At 40.6% G+C, this 21,082-nt stretch overlaps 1 protein-coding gene across 3 annotated transcripts in view; it reads left to right on the top strand.

Moving 5' to 3' along the window:
* Window positions 1–4,569: 4,569 nt before the first annotated feature.
* The window catches only part of LOC120059100 (cyclic AMP-dependent transcription factor ATF-7-like), a 38,511-nt gene continuing 21,998 nt past the window's right edge, over window positions 4,570–21,082 (top strand). Inside the window, exons 1-2 of one of the 3 annotated variants that reach the window (XM_039007904.1) lie at window positions 4,570–4,624; window positions 17,291–17,362. In XM_039007904.1, the coding sequence (XP_038863832.1) occupies window positions 17,315–17,362 (48 nt within the window). In that variant the 5' untranslated portion in view covers window positions 4,570–4,624; window positions 17,291–17,314. Of the gene's footprint in view, window positions 4,625–13,575; window positions 13,975–17,290; window positions 17,363–21,082 lie in introns of those variants that run through there. The other 2 variants (XM_039007907.1, XM_039007905.1) reach the window with 2 other exon arrangements.

Genomic DNA, 21,082 nt, shown 5'->3' with positions numbered 1-21,082 from the left:
TAATGTTATTTTAATGGACCAAAAATATGCTTTTCTTTCAAAAACACGGACATTTCTAAGTGACCCCTAACTTTTGAACGGTAGTGTATATAACAGTGATAGTTAATTTGTTTGTCTCTTAACAAGGCTGTGTTCATACAGGCTGCCCAACTGATCTTTTTTCCCAATTATTGGCAAAGAGCCAATCTGATTGGTCTTGGTCAAAAGACCAATTGGTGAAAAAAAGTGTAAATGCAAAGTGCATTTTTCTGTCTAAATAATTTAAAAAAGAAAACGCCTTTTCTTATATTATACACTGGATTTGTTTTCTTCTTTTTTTGTTGTTCGGTAGCGGCAGTCCACACTCCTTCGTCGGTCATTTGTCAACAGTACTAGTCCTAGTAGATGTGGGAACTAAGGATGGGATACTTGAATTAAGTGTTTGTCCTTCAACGAGAGACGACTTGTTTTCAGTTGAGAAATACTGCACCAAACATCTTAGTTAGATGCAAATTGCGTGACTAAGGCCTCTCAAAATTAAAGGTGCAATATGCGGAAAACGCTCCGCCATTTCTTGGTTGCTGAAATTCTAATATTTCAGGTTATTTGACAAAACAAGCAATGTATAGTGTAGGGAATCATTATACCATCTAAAGTGCTGTGATTTTTTTTCAATAACCAAAAATATTGTATTTTCAGCTGTTTTGAAGCTTGTGTACAAAACTGAAAGTAAAAGACGAAAAAACCCAACTTAAAAACAGGAAGCATAGAAGCTTCTTAGACTTGCTTTCAATGAGAATGACAGATCTATAACTCACATTTCAGCTAGCCCAAAAAGTTACATATAGCAGCTTTAAATGACAGATTTCTGGATTTATCTTAGATTAATTCAGACTATTTTGAGAAAGTGCATTGCTATGTTATTGCTACGGCGTCTCGTGTGACAAACAATAATATTGCCGTTTTTTAAGTGAAGTTCTTTTAAGGGAGTATGCGAGGCAAAAACATTTGCTTCGCCTTGCTGAGTTCTCCTAGGAGCAAACTGAAGCTAGTATGTGGGCACCTTGAGCCACCATGTAGTTTCATCTCATGCAATTTTGTAATTTTCCAGAAGGGGTCTCTAGCTTTCAACACACAAATCAGTCTTTGCTTCAATAGCAGGAGAGACTGTTCCGGATAGATCTATGTATAGTCAATCAAGAGGTGAAAAATAGGTTAATAATCCTCAGTAATGTTTTGTTATTGAAAAAATATCAAGACAAGAAAGAAAGGTTTAACAAAGTCTTAAGAAGTACATAATGTACTCACAAAATGAGTTTATACATTTTCTGTCCAAATACCACCCTATTTACAGAAGAATACAGTGTACTCTTGTTTATTTATTGACCCTTAATTTACCTGGTAAGATGACCGATAACATATTCTCTCATACAGCAACGACACAAGGCAATGTCCCCTTCACTGGCACGGGACATTGGATCTCCTTAGACCAGAGGGCCCCCTACTGGACCTCCAACATCACTTCCAGCAGCATCTGGTGTCCCATTCATGGACTGACCAGTACTGACCTTAGCTTCAGCAGTGGGATGCAGGGTAGTATGCATCTGGCTGTGAATAATGTACAGATAGGTCTTGTATGCCATTGTGGTGTAGCACTACTGAAGGCTGACGGTTCATATATTGAACTGTTTATCTTAGTGTTTACAGTGGCTGCCACTCTAATATTTAACTTTATTGTCACAGTGTGAAAACACAGCTATTTGGACAATTTTAAAACCCCCTTTGTCTTAATTGGCTGCTTCCCCTTTGATTACATGTCAGCAGGTTCAAACGTACCACTCGATAATAATCCTTTGTTGAGTTACAAGTAGGTATTGTTTTTAGACATTTCCAATGCTTTATTTTAGCCCCATGTCTCGACACAGACAGGACGTTAGTTTCCCAGCGAGAGAAAACAAGGGGGAGAATTTCAGGAAGGAAAGTAAAGCAACACAGAAAAAAGGCCCCCTGTCAGCTCTCTCTCACACTACTTCCTTAACTGGATCATACAGTAGTTTATACACTCCGTCTGTTCAATGTCTGGATTTTCTTGACTTAAAATTAGTTATATTGTACATTTTCAATCCTACTGTACATTACTATTACTGTCACGTTCTGACCATAGTTGTGTGTTTTGCTTGTTTTAGTGTTGGTCAGGACGTGAGCTGGGTGGGCATTCTATGTTGTGTGTCTTGTTTGTCCGTTTCTATGTTTGGCCTAATATGGTTCTCAATCAGAGGCAGATGTTTTGTGTTGTCTCTGATTGGGAATCATATATAGGTGGCTTGTTTTGTGTTGGGATTTTGTGGGTGGTTGTTTCCTGTCTCTGTGTTTTCTCTGCACCAGCTAGGACTGTATCGGTTTGCCACATTTTGTATTGTTAAGTGTTCACTGTTTATCATTTATTAAATATGTTGAGCACCAACTACGCTGCGTCTTGGTCCGATCCCTGCTACACCTCCTCTTCTCTTGAAGAGAAGGAAGGCTGCCGTTACAATTACTGTAGCCTACTCTAGTGTACATTTTTCAATCCTTCAATATATCAGGATTTTTTACTCGTATCAGGCTTGAAAATGTTAAATGGATAAAAACAATGTAATGAGAAATGTTAGGAGAAAATTATATGATTTTTTTTAATGAGATATTTGTTGTAACTGCCCTCATCAGAGATGGTCTATAATGTTGTAACGAGTTTTAAATGTGACATTTATAACTATGACAGAAGACTGTGATAAGTTAACCACCCTCATCAAACCTCACAACAGTGCTCATCCATACACAGAAATAGAATAAACATTCTAGTTCTGGATTCATTTTAGTTCTAGAATCATTCTAGTTCTGTGGCTCCACATGCCCAAGGTTGGAGGCAGGTCAGGCCAGCGGTGGTTATGCAAGACAAAAACTTAAGGACTGAATACATAATTAAAGACAGTCTGTTTTCCAAATGGCACCATTTTCCCTTTAAAGTGCACTTTTGTGTACTTTTTGTGACCATGGCCCATAATTTTATTTGTTCACAGGCTCCTAGCTAGTCAGGATGCAGAATATGGGAACAACAGTTGGCTAACAAAGCAAATGGGTAGAGAATTTGACCTGGGCAATAATGATGAGCAACACACATTGCTGGTGGTTTCTAAAAAAGAGGGAAGGGTTTATGAAAAGTTCTGAATTAAGAATTTAAACCCCGGCCATTTTTTTACAGCGACCAGCTTCTATTAATAATAATAAATAATAATAACAATATTATATTTTTAAAGTGCCCAAGGTAGAAAACAAAACACATCAAACCATTACCTACTAATACATTATATAGACTTTAACCATATTCTATTATTTTCTAGCTTTAACTTTAGATTTATTGCAAACAACGTTTTACACTTTACATTCTCTTCTCCAGAAACAGACAGTATATTATTTTTTATTTATTTAACTTGGCATGTCAGTTAAGAACAAATTCTTATTTACAATGGTGGCCTACACCGGCCAAACCCGGACGACGCTGGGCCAATTGTGTGCCGGCGTTTGGGACTCCCAATCACGGCCGGTTGTGATACAGCCTGAATTGAACCAGTGTGTCTGTAGTGACGCCTCTAGCACTGAGTTGCAGTGGCTTACACCGCTGCGCCACTTGGGAGACCCATGTATAGTTAATATTAGGAGAAAGGAGAAACTCATGTATTTCAGGTGCCTTTTTGTTTATTTGAAAGCTGTCAGAGGTTATGAGTATGAGCAATGTATGAAATCAGTATTGTGTTCACTGTCAGAAATATATAGTAGACTTACAGTATGACACTCAAAGTACAGTACGAGTCAACATTTTGGACACACCTACTCATTCAAAGGCTTTTATTTATTTTACTATGTTCTACATTGTAGAATAATAATGAAGACATAAAATCTATGAAATAACACATATGGAATTATGTCCAGACTTTGACTGGTACTGTATATAAAATAAAATGTGGCCCTTAAGAAAAATGTTTATACCATTTGTATGCACCACCTACTACATCTCAAAATAATGAAGGTCGGCGTATGTAAAAATAATAATACTATGCTTACTGTATTTCTAATGTAAATTCCAGCGCCTTTTTTAATGAGATGGTTTCTAAACCCAGAGGCGCGATATCGCAAAACTTCCGGGAACGCTTGCGAAACAGACCAAGAAGACCAGGTCGTGGTTTAGGGTTTGAGAAGTGAAAAATGATTCCTTAGTTGTTCATTTTCTCGAACTCTAAAGGCACAACCTAGATTCAAGTGAATGTCTTAAGTAGTTGAACATGGTATTACTCCAACCTCGTAAAAGTGTCAAACTGCACGTTTTATTTTCGTCAAAAAACAACTTTATATTGAAGGAGTACCTTTTGAGTTGACGGGTTGCACATGCGCAGTTTGGCGAGAGAGATTTTGCGCATGAGCTTAGCTAGCCAACGCCATCGTGCGTTATCGGGGATTTCTATTGGAGAAGCAGTTTCTGCCTATCTTCATACTGTACTGTCTTCGATATGAGTGTATGAAGACTCTGACGTAGGTAGAACCTCGCGATGATTCCGGGAGGAGGGGAGTGTCAAATTCCAAAAGAGAAGAGAGGGAGAGGAGCGCAAAGGTGAGTTTGTAAACAGTATATTATTGTTAAAATGTACAATCCATATGTAATTCCGCTGAAAATGTGACAAGTATTGAAAGTCGTTAGAGTTACTGTGTTCGTTTCTAATGTTGTCGGCCATGAAATCTGAGTGGCCAATAAGTTGACAAAACTGTTGTGGTCTGTCTTCTCGCCCCGCACTCGAGTGCCAGCCTACCTACTTCAGCTTGCTCTAAGTTAACAAGTTGGTTAGCAGTTAGCAAAATAAAATGTCAACTAATGATTTATCAGCACTGCACGGTTGTATGAAATGCGCCTGTTGTCATGCATGAAGTTCGTTGTTATTGAGGTTTTAGTACTGCACATTGCTTTTCCCTTACGGTGGTAGCGGCCTGTTCAAAGTTGGCACTGGGGAAAGATGTAGCTTATGATATCTCCCATATTTTGAGTGGAATCGTCATGAACCAATCACATTCTTCTGTCATAAGTGATTGACAGTTCACTGAGCGATAGGGTAACGAGTGGGTGCTGATTAACATGTCTGTACCCAATAATTGAAAAGAAAAGGCGGTCTCGTGCGGGAAAAGGCACGGCTTGTGAGCAAAAAGGGTACTCCGGTCTCAGCTACCGTGCTAAAACGCTAACTTGGCTAGACAGCTAATTTAACCTGTGTCTGAAGGTTTCAACTTTTAGCAAAAGTAATCGGGATTCTGCTTCTTAAAAATACAAGTTCATACTTTTTAACTAACTAGACGTTTTCTTAATCACAATCATAAGAAATCCATACACCATGTGTTTCTAGCTGAAATAATAACTTACATCAAGTCACAGTACACCAGTGCAACACAATAGCTACCTGACTATAAAAAATATATATATTTTCGAGGTGATTCAAATTCCTCAACATACTCTCCTACATTCTATTGCCAGTTGGGACTTTAACGTCAGCCATATATTTATAATATGGTTCTTAAATGTAGTAAGTAACGTTGATGGCTTGATCACAAGATACAACTGTTGAAGGTAATATATTTCTTTAACGCTGTTGAATATGCCGTTAATACGTGGTGCTACGCTAGTAAATAGCATTGATGACACCTATAAATATGGTTATAATGTGCAACTATTACTTTGACATCTCATCCTCTAAGATAATGAGAATATTTGTATATTAATACATGTCGATTAATATTTACACAATTAGTAATATCTATCTATTTTTCTGCCATCATCGAAGCTATTTCACAGTTGACTACTATAATTTGCTGTCATTACCTTGTGTGGTTCTGTGATGCCTACATTCACAAGTATTTGTTTGGTCGTCTACTAAGTTAGTAAAGATATCAAATCAAATCTTATTTGTCACATGCGCCAAATACAACAGGTGTAGTAGACCTTACAGTGAAAAGTGTTAAAGTATTTACTAAAAATAAACTGAAGGGGAAAAATAAGCTGTCAATAAAAGCAGGTATCTGTAGTGTTGTAATGTGAGCTGGTGAATGTCCTTCTATCCATCTCCAAACCGAGCTTTCATCACCAACATTATGTTTGGCTGGGGGGAAATCTCATCTTTACATGGGAATTTAGGTCATTAGGTTCTGATTTTAAGATCAATTCTGCCCGTTCAGGCAGCCACAAAGCACATTCCACCAAATATGTGATCTCTGGTTAAAGATTGAGCTTGGACGTTCGTTTGAATAACTCATGCCCATCCCTAATTGTGTTAGTAGTTTAATTCCTAAAAGCTATGTAAAATGTTATACATGATATACTTTTCTGTATTGGATTTATACTTGTGTATTGATCCATGAAAATGTGAAGAGGAATAAGAGACAGCAGTAAATGGCAGGTGGGTTTCATGCTCTAGGGTTTGTACACCACTTTTAATGCTTTGTTTCACCATTGCTCCGATTCACCCTTGTTTTCAATTGCTCCATTTGGATCCCACGCTAAGATTTAATGTTCTTTCCATCCAGTCTACTCTATACTAGATACAGGGTGTTAAATCAACCTAAAAGTTCATAGGCCAAATGCAGCCTACCAGTTGTTCATAACACTGATATCAAATGTCTCGGTTATTGGCCTAGTCTGTATTGTTTAAACGTTGTAGTTATAGCATCAAAACAACTTGGGCCAGCCAACACATTGCCATCCTTGTAAAAGCCGATGATCCATCTTATAAATAGACATCAAGTGTTTCCAATTTAATTGCCGAAAAACAGCACTGGGTCCCTGTATTGTCTATCTGCTCTGCCATGGATTTAGCTTAAAGACCTGGGCAGTTATGCAGATGCGCATATAGGGTTTCATTTTATCCATTTTCCATTGACCAATACTCAGTTTCACTTGGGTTACAGACATGCATATTGGCATGTCATTGAAGCTTGTAAGTTTAACCCTCACAGGGTTGCACCTCAGGCAGCACCTCGCCTGTCCTGTGAGCTAAAGATGGCCTAAAGATGGCCTAAAGATGGCACTGTAGTGGATAGCTGCCTGACCAATTCTGCTATTTTGTGTTTTTTTACGCTGATCTTGACGTTTTTTTTTTTTTACATTATGTTTCCGCCATAATTTCCTATGACCGAAAACTGCTTCTGGACATCAGAACAGAGATCACTAACCTTGATTTGGATGAAGATTTCTACTTCATACTACTAAGTCTGTGAGCATCTAGACCGCCTTTGCCCTCTGTTTTGTTGGCGAACGTACAATCCGTAGAGAACAAACTGGTGATTTTAATGCAGGAAAACTGAAATCTGTTTAAACTCATTTTTACAAGCATGTCACCTGTGAAACTAGAGGCAACACAACTCTAGGTCATCTTTACTCCACACACAGAAACACACACAAGGCTCTCCCTCGCCCTCCCTTTGGCAAATCTGACCATAACTCTATCCTCCTCATTCCTGCTTACAAGCAAAAACTCAAACAGGATGTACCCTTGACGCATTCAATACGGAAGTGGTGAGATGAAGCGGATGCTAATTTACAGGATTGCTTCGCTAGCACAGACTGGAAATGTTCCGGGAATCATCCGATAGCTTTGAGGAGTTAATCACATCAGTCACCGGCTTCATTAATAAGTGCATTGACGACACCGTCCACACAGTGACCGTACGTACTAGAGGTCGACCGATTAATCGGAATGTCCGATTTAATTAGGGCCGATTTCAAGTTTTCATAAAAATCGATAATTTGCCTTTTTGGATGCCGATTATAGCTGATTACATTGCAATCCACGAGGAGACTGCGTGGCAGGCTGACCACCTGTTACGCGGGTGCAGCATCAAAAGGACCTTGTGGCTACAATGAGCCAAGGTAAGTTGCTGGCTAGCATTACATTTATCTTATAAAAAAACAATCAATCTTCACAATCACTATTTAACTACACATGGTTGATGATATTACTAGGTTAACTTCTTTAGGATAGGGGGCAGCATTTTCACGTTTGGATGAAAAGCATACCCAAATTCAACTGCCAGCTACTCATCCCCAGAAGATAAGATATGCATATTGTTAGTCGATATGGATAGAAAACACTCTGAAGTTTCTAAAGCTGTTTGAATCATGTCTGTGAGTATAACAGAACTGATTTAGCAGGCGAAACCCTGAGGACAAACCATTCCGTTTTTTGTTGTTGTTGAGGTCACCCTCTTTTCAATGGATTTTCATTGGGAATACAGATTTCTAATTGACCTTCTTGCAGTTACTACCGCTGCCACTGGATGTCAACAGTCTTTAGACATTAGTTGAGGGTTTTTCCTTTGTGTAATGAAGAAGTACGGCCATTTTGAATCAGGGTCACTTGAAGTGTCCTGTTAGATAGAGGCGCATGACCAGAAAGCATGCTACAGATTGTTTTAATCCTGTATTGAACACAGATCATCCCGTCTTCAATTTTATTGATTATTTACGTTAAAAAAGACCTAAAGTTGTATTACAAAAGTAGTTTGAAATGTTTTGGCAAAGTTTACAGGTAACTTTTGAGATATTTTGTAGTCATGTCTCACGAGTTGGAACCGGTGTTTTTCTGGATCAAACGCGCCAAATAAATGGACATTTTGGATATATATTGACGGAATGAATCGAACAAAAGGACCATTTGTGATGTTTATGGGACATATTGGAGTGCCAACCACAGAAGCTCGTCAAAGGTAAGGCATGAATTATATTTTTATTTCTGCGTTTTGTATCGCGCCTGCAGGGTTGAAATATGCTTATCTCTCTTTGTTTACAATGGTGCTAACTCAGATAATAGCATCGTTTGCTTTCGCCGAAAAGCCTATTTGAATTCTCACATGTTGGCTGGATTCACAGCCAGTGTAGCTTTAATTTGGTATCTTTCATGTGTGATTTAATGAAAGTTTGATTTTTATAGTATTTTATTTGAATTTGGCGCGCTGAATTGTCTCTGGCTTTTGGCCAAGTGAGACAGTAGTGTCCCGCCTAAACTCAGATTTTTGGATATAAATATGAACTTTACCGAACAAAACATACATGTATTGTGTAACATGAAGTCCTATGAGTGTCATCTGATGAAGATCATCAAAGGTTAGTGATTAATTTTAACTCTATTTCTGCTTTTTGTTACTCCTCTCTTTGGCTGGAACAATGGCTGTGTTTTTCTGTGGCTATGTACTGAGCTAACATAATCGCAAGGTGTGCTTTCACCGTAAATCCTTTTTGAAATCAGACACTTTGGCTGGATTAACGAGAAGTTTATCTTTAAAATGGTGTTTAATACTTGTATGTTTGAGGAATTTTAATTATGAGATTTCTGTTGTTTTGAATTTGGCGCCCTGCAATTTCACTGGCTGTAGGTTAGGTGGGACGCTACCGTCCCACATATCCCAGAGAAGTTAACTAGCTTGTCCTGCGTTGCATATAATCAATGCAGTGCCTGTTAATTTATCATCGAATCACAGCCTACTTCAACTTCGCCAAACAGGTGATGATTTAACAAAAGCGCTTTCGCGAAAAAAGCACAATCGTTGCAAAAATGTACCTAACTATAAACATCAATGCCTTTCTTAAAATCAATACACAAGTATATAAAAAGAAAAAAACCTGCATATGTAGTTAAAAGAAATTCAGGCAATATTAACTAGGGAAATTGTGTCACTTCTCTTGCTGAACGCAAGAATGCAAGCAGAGTTAGGGTATATGCAGCAGTTTGGGCCACCTGGCTCGTTGCGAACTGTGTGAAGACCATTTCTTCCTAACAAAGACGTCATTAATTAGCCAGAATTTTACATAATTTTGACATAACATTGAAGGTTGTGCAATGTAATAGCAATATTTAGACTTTGGGTTGCCACCCATTCGATAAAATACGGAACGGTTCCGTATTTCACTGAAAGAATAAACGTTTTGTTTTCGAAGTGATAGTTTCTGGATTTGACCATATTAATGACCTAAGGCTCAAATTTCTGTGTGTTTTATTATATTCTAATTCAGTATATGATTTGATAGAGCAGTCTGACTGAGCGGTGGTAGGCTGCAGCAGGCTCGTAAGCATTCATTCAAACAGCACTTTACTGCGTTTGCCAGCAGCTCTTATCAATGCTTGATGCACAGCTCTGTTTATAACTTCAAGCCTATCAACTCCCTAAGATTAGGCTGGCAATACTGAAGTGCCTATAAGAACATCCAATAGTCAAAGGTATATGAAATACAAATGGTATAGAGAGAAATAGTCGACGCGTCATAATAAGTACAACCCAAAACTTCTTAACTGGGAATATTGAACCACAAGCTTTCATATGTTCTCATGTTCTGAGCAAGGAACTTAAACGCTTTCTTACATGGCACATATTGCACTTTTACTTTCTTCTCCAACACTGTGTTTTTGCATTATTTACACCAAATTGAACGTGTTTCATTATTTACTTATTATAGTTGATCATTTATTTATTTGAGACTAAATTGATTTTATTTATGTATTATATTAAGTTAAAATAAGTGTTCATTGTTCATTCAGTATTGTTGTAATTGTCATTATTACAAATATATATATATATATATATATATAGGCTTTTTTTGGTCCTCCAATAATCAGTATCGGTGTTGAAAAATCAGAATCGTTCGACCTTTAGTCTTGGGTATGTCAGTATCAGCTTTGGACATCTGGATTTTGGGGATTTTCTCATTCTTCCTAACAGATTTTCTCAATCTCTGTTAAATTGGATAGGGAGCGAAGGTGAACAACATTCTTAAAGCCTGTCCATAGATTGTCAATGGGATTTAAGTCGGCTTTGGCAGGGCCATTCAAGGACTTTCACATTCTTGTCCCAGCGTTGATTTGGCTGTATGCTTGGGGTCATTGTCCTTTTGGAATGTAAATCTTTGCCCCAGTCTAAGGTCGTTTGCAATCTGAAGCAGGTTTTCATCAAGGATTTGCCTGCATTTGGTTGCATTCATTGTTCCCTCTATCCTTACCAGTCTCCCAGTCCCTGCTGCTGAAAAGCATCCCCATAGCACGTTGCTGCCACCACCATGGTAGGGATGGTGTTAGATGGGTGACGAGCTGTGCCTGGTTTTCTCCAGACATAGCGCTTTGCATTCAGGCCAAAGAGTCTCTGATATCTACGGGCAGTTCCTTGTATTTCATGGTACTGTTTCTGCTCTGACATGCACTGTTAACTGTGGGACCTAATATAGACCGGTATGTTTCATTCTTAATCATGTCCAAACAGTTGAATTGACCTCAGGTGGACTACAATCAAGTTGTAGTGACATCTCAAGGATGATCAAAGGAAATTGGATGCACCTGAGCTCAATTTGGAGTGTCATAGCAAAGAGGTGTGAATACTTATGTACATGTAATTATTTCATGTTCAATAAATTTGCCACAATTTCTAAAAACATATTTTCACTTTGTCATTATGGGGTATTGTGTGTAGATGGGTGAGGAAAAACAAATATTTAATCCATTTTAAATTCAGGCTATGACGCAACAATGTGGAATAAGTCAACTGGTATGAATACTTTCTGAAGGTGCTGTTTTCTTACTCATTGTGTATTTATCCCTTTATACATTGTTTCTATATTTTTCTCACTGCATTGTTTTTGAAAGCCTGTATGTCAGCATTTCACTGTTAGTCTAGACATGTTGTCGACGAAGCATGTGACATACATTTTGATTTGAGCTACCAAATACACTTGATCTCACAGTAGGTCAGTGAGTCAACCAATACATGACCACCACACACACAACACCACCCCCAATCTATCTCCATCGGACTCCCCTCTGCCGCTGTCAACTCCTAGCCCGGTAGATTCCTGAGTCCTCTGGCTCCCTGGCTGCAGGCAGAGAGAGGCTATTAATACAGTTTGTTTAGCTAGTTTCCTAGCAGGCCGCATCAAACACCGCGGCCCTCGGGCTGATTATAGCCCTCGACCTGCTCGCTCCCCTAGCTACACCTGCTGAGTCAGAGAAACCCAAGGTTCCGTCCCAAATGGCACCCTCTTCCCTTATGTAGTACACTACTTCTGACCAGAAACCCTATGAGTTCCCTACAGGCCATGGTCGAAAGCAGTGCACTACCTAGGGAATAGGGTGCCATTTGGGACGCATCCCAAGTTAACATCGATGGGGACATTGCCAGCAGGTTCAGAGAGAGTGACTGGAATAAGGCCTACTGGCAGGCTCAGAGAGAGTGACTAGAATAGTGCCTACTGGCCCGGCAGGCTTAGAGAGAGTGACTAGAATAGAGCCCAGTGGCCCGGCAGGCTCAGAGAGAGTGACTAGAATAAGGCCTACTGGCCCGGCAGGCTCAGAGAGAGTGACTAGAATAAGGCCTACTGGCCCGGCAGGCTCAGAGAGAGTGACTAGAATAGAGCCCACTGGCCCGGCAGGCTCAGAGAGAGTGACTAGAATAGAGCCCACTGGCCCGGCAGGCTCAGAGAGAGTGACTAGAATAGAGCCCACTGGCCCGGCAGGCTCAGAGAGAGTGACTAGAATAAGGCCTACTGGCCCGGCAGGCTCAGAGAGAGTGACTAGAATAGAGCCCACTGGCCCGGAAGGCTCAGAGAGAGTGACTAGAATAAGGCCTACTGGCCCGGCAGGCTCAGAGAGAGTGACTAGAATAAGGCCTACTGGCCCGGCAGGCTCAGAGAGAGTGACTAGAATAAGGCCTACTGGCCCGGCAGGCTCAGAGAGAGTGACTAGAATAGAGCCCACTGGCCCGGCAGGCTCAGAGAGAGTGACTAGAATAGAGCCCACTGGCCCGGCAGGCTCAGAGAGAGTGACTGGAATAAGGCCCACTGGCCCGGCAGATATTTCCATGTCACCTTGGATGAATGGAGGTAAAAAAAAAATGAGTGGACTGACTGAGGTTCTCACATGGATGGATCCCATCTCTGAAACGGATAGAATGAAATTGATCGATGTGTGTGTTAGGTTTTTGAATCCGACCATAATGTCAAATAGATAATGTCAAATACATAGGCAAATGTGTCAAATACTTTTTCAAGTATTTGGGGTGTGCTTGATTTAGCTTGGGAGTTTGTGTCACTGTAACTGTTCCATTTGCTTCCATTGTACCAGGGCAAACTTGGCCTAAATCAAGTTAACCAGCTTCCTTTCTCTTGCTCCTTCCAGATGTTGCCTCCCCGCAGAGGATTCGCTCACACACACAGCCAGTTAGTCCGCACCCTGACTGTAACGAGTTGCTGGTGTATGTTGTTTGTCGATGGACTGAACTCACACATCTCTGCCCAAATAGACCCAGAGGATTGTGTTTTAGTGTGAGCAGTGAGAGAGGCCTGACACCGGCCTGTTGTATTGGCTTGCTGCTCTCTGCTCCACAGACAGGCTCTGCAACACAAATGGCACCCTGTTCCCTACATAGTGTGCTACTTTTGATCAGAGCTGGCTGCGCAAAAGTAGTGCACTATATAGGGAATAGGGTGCTGAGCCCTGGTCTAAAGTAGTGCACTATATAGGGAATAGGGTGCGATTTGGGACACACCACAGCCTGTGGGGTCTGTTCAGAATTATTTTTGTATGTGTTCTGTTTCCTCCTTTGATCTAACTGAGAAGGGATGGGCCAGTCTGCTTTTTTACAGCCAGTCAACATGAAGCCATTCCTTTTTTTTCATTAGTAAATTAAGCAGAGATGGAGAGAGAGACGGAAAGGAAGAGAGACACATAATGGTTAATATTACAACCCAGCCCTGACCGCATGATATACTCTGAGTCTGCCTTGCCTTCCACTCGCAAAAGAAGCTCAAGGCAGGCTGCTAAAATGATGTTGGCTGCTTGGCTCAGGGCGAGTAACTGGTGTCAGAGTTGGGAGAGAACATCGGACTAGGGGGAGAGAAGAAACATGGACTGACTTCAATACTGGAAAGTGGCCCACACATTGTAGGTTATTATCTGTCCCACTTGATCATAAGTGCTAATAAAACTAGTGGTCTATAAAAGGATTTAAGACAAGTACTAGGCTATGTAGCAATGTGTTACAGTTGGCTAGCATACACTGGCATATATATAGATATAAATGGATAGCTAGCATATACTGGCATATATATGGATAGCTAGCATATACTGGCATATATATATATGGATAGCTAGCATATACTGGCATATATATAAATGTAGGTAGATAGCTAGCATATACTGGCATGTATATAGATAGATAGCTAGCATATATTTAGATATTGATAGATAGATGCTAGTATATGCTATCTATCTAGCATATACTGGCATAGATAGATGAATGATAGCATTTACTGGCATATATACAGTTGAAGTCGGAAGTTTACATACACTTAGGTTGGAGTCATTAAAACTCGTTTTCAACCACTCCACAAATTACTTGTTAACAAACTATAGTTTTGGCAAGTCGGTTAGGACATCTACCTTGTGCATGACACAAGTCATTTTTCCAACAATTGTTTACAGACAGATTATTTCACTTATAATTCACTGTATCACAATTCCAGTGGGTCAGAAGTTTACATACACTAAGTTGACTGTGCCTTTAAGAGCTTGTAATAAAGGTGCAATAAAAGGACGGAGACGGTGTGTTAATAGTGTTTAATAAAGCTGCAATAAGGGTACAGAGAGTGGAGACAATGTGTTAAAACCTCTTATGGATCAAATCCCGTTAACGGGATAGATTTGACTACATCCGGTGAAATTGCAGAGTGCGAAATTCAAATTACAGAAATATAAATATTTAACTTTCATGAAAATACAGGTGTCATACATCAAAATAAAGCTTAATTTCTTGTTAATCCAGCCGCTGTGTCAGATTTCAAAAAGGCTTTACGACGAAAGCACACCATGCGATTATCTGAGGACAGCGCCCCGCATACAAAAGCATGAAAAACATTTTTCAACCAGGCAGGTGCGCCACGAAAGTCAGAAATAGCAATATAATAAATGCCTTACCTTTTGAAGATCTTCTTCTGTTGGCACTCAAAGGTCCCAGCTACATCACAAATTGTCCTTTTGTTCGATAAATTCCTTCTTTATATCCCCAAAAACTCAGTTTAGCTGGCGTGCTTCATTCAATAATTCACCGGTTTCCCTCCTTCAAAATGCATACAAAATGAATCTCAAACGTTACCAATAAACTTCTCCAAACAAGTCAAACAACGTTTATAATCAAACCGCAGGTACCCTAATACGTAAATAAACAATACAATTTAAGACGGAGAATAGTTATTGTCTTTACCGGAGATAAATAACAAAGAACGTGCTCTCATCCACTCGCATAAACACTACAGCCAAAATGTGGGCCACTTAGGAAAAACTACAAATTCTAGCTCATTTTTCCAAAAACAAGCCTGAAACTCTTTTTGTAAAGACGTGACATCTAGTGGAAGCCCTAGGAATTGCAATCTGGGAGGTTTTGGCCTCATAATAAACATGACAGCCATTGGAAACAGTGGTAGGCTGAACATTTCTTTTTTTTGGATGGTTTGTCCTCGGGGTTTTGCCTGCCATATCAGTTCTGTTATACTCACAGACATTATTTTAACAGTTTTAGAAACTTTAGAGTGTTTTCTATCCAAATCTACCAATTATATGCATATCCTAGCTTCTAGGCTTGAGTAACAGGCAGTTTACTTTGGGCATGCTTTTCATCCGGACGTCAAAATACTGCCCCCTAGCCCAAAGAGGTTAAACAGCTTGGACAATTCCAGAAAATTATGTCATGGCTTTAGAAGCTTCTGATAGGCTATTTGACATAATTTGAGTCAATTGGAGATCATTTGAGTCAATTGGAGGTGTACCTGTGGATGTATTTAAAGGCCTAACTTCAAACTCAGTGCCTCTTTTTTTTTGTTGACATCATGGGAAAATCAAAAGAAATTGTAGACCTCCAGAAGTTTGGTTCATCCTTGGGAGCAATTTCCAAACGCCTGAAGGTACCATGTTCATCTGTACAAACAATAGTACGCAAGTATAAACACCACGTGACCACGCAGCCATCATACCGCTCAGGAAGGAGATGTGTTCTGTCTCCTAGAGATTAATGTACTGTTGTTGCGAAAAGTGCAAATCAATCCCAGAACAACAGCAAAGGACCTTGTGAAGATGCTGGAGGAAAAGGTACAAAAGTATCTATATCCACAGTAAAAATAGTTCTATATCAACATAACCTGAAAGGCCGCTCAGCAAGGAAGAAGCCACTGCTCCAAAACCGCCATAAATAAGCCAGACTACGGTTTGCAACTGCACATGGGGACAAAGATCGTACTTTTTGGAGAAATGTCCTCTGGTCTGATGAAACAAAATTAGAACTGTTTGGCCATAATGACCATCGTTATGTTTCGAGAAAAAGGGGGGAGGCTGCATCATGTTGTGGGGGTGCTTTGCTGCAGGAGGGACTGGTGCACTTCACAAAATAGATGGCATCGTGAGGAAGGACAATTATGTGGATATATTGAAGCAACATCTCAAGACATCAGTCAGGAAGTTAAAGCTTGGTCGCAAATGGGTGTTCCAAATGGACAATGACCCCAAGCATACTTCCAAAGTTGTGGCAAAATGGCTTAAGGACAACAAAGTCAAAGTATTGGAGTGGCCATCACAAATCCCTGACCTCAATCCTATAGAAATGTGTGGGCAGAACTGAAAAAGGAGGAGGCCTACAAACCTGACTCAGTTACACCAGCTCTGTCAGGAGGAATGGGCCAAACTTCACCCAACTTATTGTAGGAAGCTTGTGGAAGGCTACCTGAAACGTTTGACCCAAGTTAAACAATTTAAAGGCAATGCTACCAAATACTAATTGAGTGTATGTAAACTTCTGACCCACTGGGAATGTGATGAAAGAAATACAAGCTGAAATAAATCATTCTCTCTACTATTACTCTGACATTACACATTCTTAAAATAAAGTGGTCATCCTAACTGACCTAAGACAGGGAATTTTTACTAGGATTAAATGTAAGGAAATGTGAAAAACTGAGTTTAAATGTATTTGGCTAAACTTCCGACATCAACTGTATATACTACAGCTAGCCTACCAGCAGAACATCCTGGCTGCTCTGACTACAGCTAGCCTACCAGCAGAACATCCTGGCTGCTCTGACTATAGCTAGCCTACCAGCAGAACAGCAGTATCTCTGCTTTGTTGTTTTCTGGACTAGCCTACTGGAGGACCAACAGAACCGATGGAGGAAATAAAAGAAACGACAACAATGTTCTCTTCTTTCCCTCTCCCACAGTTACATTGCAAGCTATTTGCAAAGATGGGGGACGACCGGCCTTTTGTGTGCAACGCTCCCGGCTGTGGACAGGTAAGCCATCTACCTTGTCTTGGGTTTCAGGTGTGTTGAGTGTCTGTTTCTGAGTTTGGTTTTACCTGTGTGCTAGTGTTTGTGTATGTTTTACTGTTTGTGGCAGTTGATCAGTGGAATTTCTATAGTCTAGTGAATATCCTCATTTAGTTTGTATTTCAGTTGATTTCAGTCTGTGTTTTGCGGTTGTACTGTACTTGTTTGTGTATTTTGCTGTCTGGCAGTTGACTGGAATAACTCTCTATTTTGAGTCCGAGTCCTCCGTTGACTGGAATAACTCTCTATTTTGAGTCCGAGTCCTCCGTTGACTGGAATAACTCTCTATTTTGAGTCCGAGTCCTCCGTTGACTGGAATAACTCTCTATTTTGAGTCCGAGTCCTCCGTTGACTGGAATAACTCTCTATTTTGAGTCCGAGTCCTCCGGTGACTGGAAAGTTGAAACAGATGGTGTTGGTGGTACTGAACTCCAGTGTTTCCCCTATATTCATGAATAATAATTTGGGATGGTAAAAGATTTTCAGTGTAAAGTTAAACGACTAAAACCAGATATAAAGTATGTAGAAAAGATAATGGATTTGTATATATTTTTTGACAACTAACAACCACCAGAAAAAAATAGACAGTCAGGGAGAATCTAAAATTCCCAAAATGTCATGACATGGGTCCCCATTGATTTTGTTATAATGTTTGAGTCACTCAGATGGCATAAGAACACGGCATAAGCCATGTCAAAATGTGTAGAATTGCAGGAAATTAGCTTTAAAGTAACTGTCCAGTGTTTCCAGATTCCTATGAAATATGACCTATAATTACTTGGAATATGAGTGAAATAGTTTTCCTTTCAAAAAAGTATTAAGAAGCTTAATTCAGCTTGTCTGGTGTCGGCATAACTCAACAATAGAATGTGTGGGCCGTATACCGGTAATTTAAAATCTTAATACAAGTAGACCGTCGATTGGCCAGATCATCCTCAGGAGTATGACATCATACTTAATGAGGAAATAGCAAGTACACTGCTCAACAAAATAAAGGGAACACTTAAACAACACAATGTAACTCCAAGTCAATCACACTTCTGTGAAATCAAACTGTCCACTTAGGAAGCAACACTGATTGACAATACATTTCACATGCTGTTGTGCAAATGGAATAGACAACAGGTGGAAATTATAGGAAATTAGCAAGACACCCCCAATAAAGGAGTGGTTCTGCAGGTGGTGACCACAGACCAATTCTCGTTTTCCACTTTAATTTTGAGTGTGACTCCAAATCCAGACCTCCATGGGTTGATAAATTTGATTTCCATTGATAATTTTTGTGTGATATTGTTGTCAGCACATTCAACTATGTAAAGAAAAAAGTATTTAATAAGAATATTTAATTCATTCAGATCTAGGATGTGTTATTTTAGTGTTCCCTTTATTTTTTTGAGCAGTGTATTTTTGAAGATACAAGTTTGATTTCCCCCCCCCACCCTCCAATTTATGCTTTGGCCACAAATAAGAGCATAGGACGAGTCGTCAACATTATATAGGAATGAGTTAACGGAATATCAACTTTTTAAAAGTCCGATTTTCACTGGACAGTTACTTTAAAACTGCATATTTTCTCTCAGCCCCATGGCAAAATTGATAGAATTGCAGGAAATTAGCTTTAAAACAGCAAAATTGTCTCTGCAGCTGAGAGGAAGGCCCCCCTCCCCTGCGCTAGTTTTGCCACCGCTGCTGAAAGAAATCCTAGGAGAAACACTGTACTCATTCTGAAATAAGGACATTTCCCATTGCAGTGGAGTGGAACATCAGTAGAGAGGAGGCATTCATTTAGCTCTGCTGCCACTGACAGTGTCCACATGGACAACATGTTTCTATTGTCAGTCTGTTTCTGTTCTCTTGCCAACTCCTTGTGAAACTATCATGTTTGCTGTGACACTGAGTTGGCAAGAGAGTACAAACACATCTGTGATCACACTAGGTCTGTTCCACTTCTGTTATTGAGCGCACACATGGACGATAACACTACACACACTGCCGTTCAACCAGGCAGCAAACACTGATCACACTGTCTGATAGTGCCAGCTAGCGCTGTTGTGAAACAATGCGGCTGTATCTAATGCAAGTCGTTTTCTTTGTAAGAGCCCACAAGGACAACACACTGCCATTCAGGCCACACACACACACACACACACACACTGATATATAGTGATGGCTAGCTGAAGCTTCTGTTTCTCTGAGAGCCCAGATGGACAATACACTGATCACTGAGAAATACCTCTAGCCGAGCGGTGTTGTGATACAATGCTGGCAAGGTGTTGTCTCCCAGCCAGCCAGCCAGCCAGCCAGCCAGCCAGCCAGCCAGCCAGTGAGTCACAGGCAGCAGGCAGCACAGATGACACATTTTTCAACCTGTTTCTGTCTCTCTTCTCCAGCCTGCAGACTGAAGAGGTTAGAGATCCATAGTGACTCAGCTTGGCACTAAATGTCTATTGTTGTACTCTGTCCAAAGGTGTTAGGATGGATTAGATGTTTTAAAGCCTGGTACAATGTTACATTACAGTACATTTACATTACAGTAAAATCCCAGTGAAGACGAGTTAAATGTCTTTTCAACTTCCTTTTCAATATCTTTTGCTCATAGGGATATCTCTGCTTCTTCCCTTTTTGGCTACTGATGACATGACTTATAAGCCTCATTAGGAAACATTAAGGTTTTAACATGCTTATAACAGCATCATAATGCATTGTACCGGCAGGCTTTACCACGTGTTTTACTGTGGACAGCTTGTGGACAGTCTTTCCCACCCGGACCCGATATGCATAAATTATTTGATTTAATATAGAGTCCCGTTCCGAACAGACCCAAGGACAACTAGACCCGTTCCGAACAGACCCGAGGACAACTAGACCCGTTCCGAACAGACCCGAGGACAACTAGACCCGTTCCGAACAGACCCGAGGACAACTAGACCCGTTCCGAACAGACCCGAGGACAACTAGACCCGTTCCGAACAGACCCGAGGACAACTAGACCCGTTCCGAACAGACCCGAGGACAACTAGACCCGTTCCGAACAGACCCGAGGACAACTAGACCCGTTCCGAACAGACCCGAGGACAACTAGACCCGTTCCGAACAGACCCGAGGACAACTAGACCCGTTCCGAACAGACCCGAGGACAACTAGACCCGTTCCGAACAGACCCGAGGACAACTAGACCCGTTCCGAACAGACCCGAGGACAACTAGACCCGTTCCGAACAGACCCGAGGACAACTAGACCCGTTCCGAACAGACCCGAGGACAACTAGACCCGTTCCGAACAGACCCGAGGACAACTAGACCCGTTCCGAACAGACCCGAGGACAACTAGACCCGTTCCTTAGAAAGCGCATTCAGAATATTAAGTAGCAGCCTACCTGTTGGTTGTTGTAGCCTACCCTTCTCCTTTATCTTTATTTATTTATTATTTTACCACCTTTTTCTCCCCAATTTCGTGGTATCTAATTGGTAGTAGTTACTGTCTTGTCTCATCGCTGCAACTCTCGTACGGACTCGGGAGAGGCGAAGGTCGAGAGCCATGCGTCCTCCGAAACACAACCCAACCCAAGCCGCACTGCTTCTTGACACAACGCACATCCAACCCGGAAGCCAGCCGCACCAATGTGTCGGAGGAAACGCTGTACACCTAGCGACCTGGTCAGCGTGCACTGCGCCCGGCCCGCCA

This window comes from Salvelinus namaycush, chromosome 14 (genome assembly GCF_016432855.1).
Source record: "Salvelinus namaycush isolate Seneca chromosome 14, SaNama_1.0, whole genome shotgun sequence".
In the NCBI taxonomy this organism is placed as follows: domain Eukaryota; kingdom Metazoa; phylum Chordata; class Actinopteri; order Salmoniformes; family Salmonidae; genus Salvelinus; species Salvelinus namaycush.
Note: the sequence above shows the minus strand (reverse complement) of the source record. Positions and strands in the feature narration are given on the sequence as shown.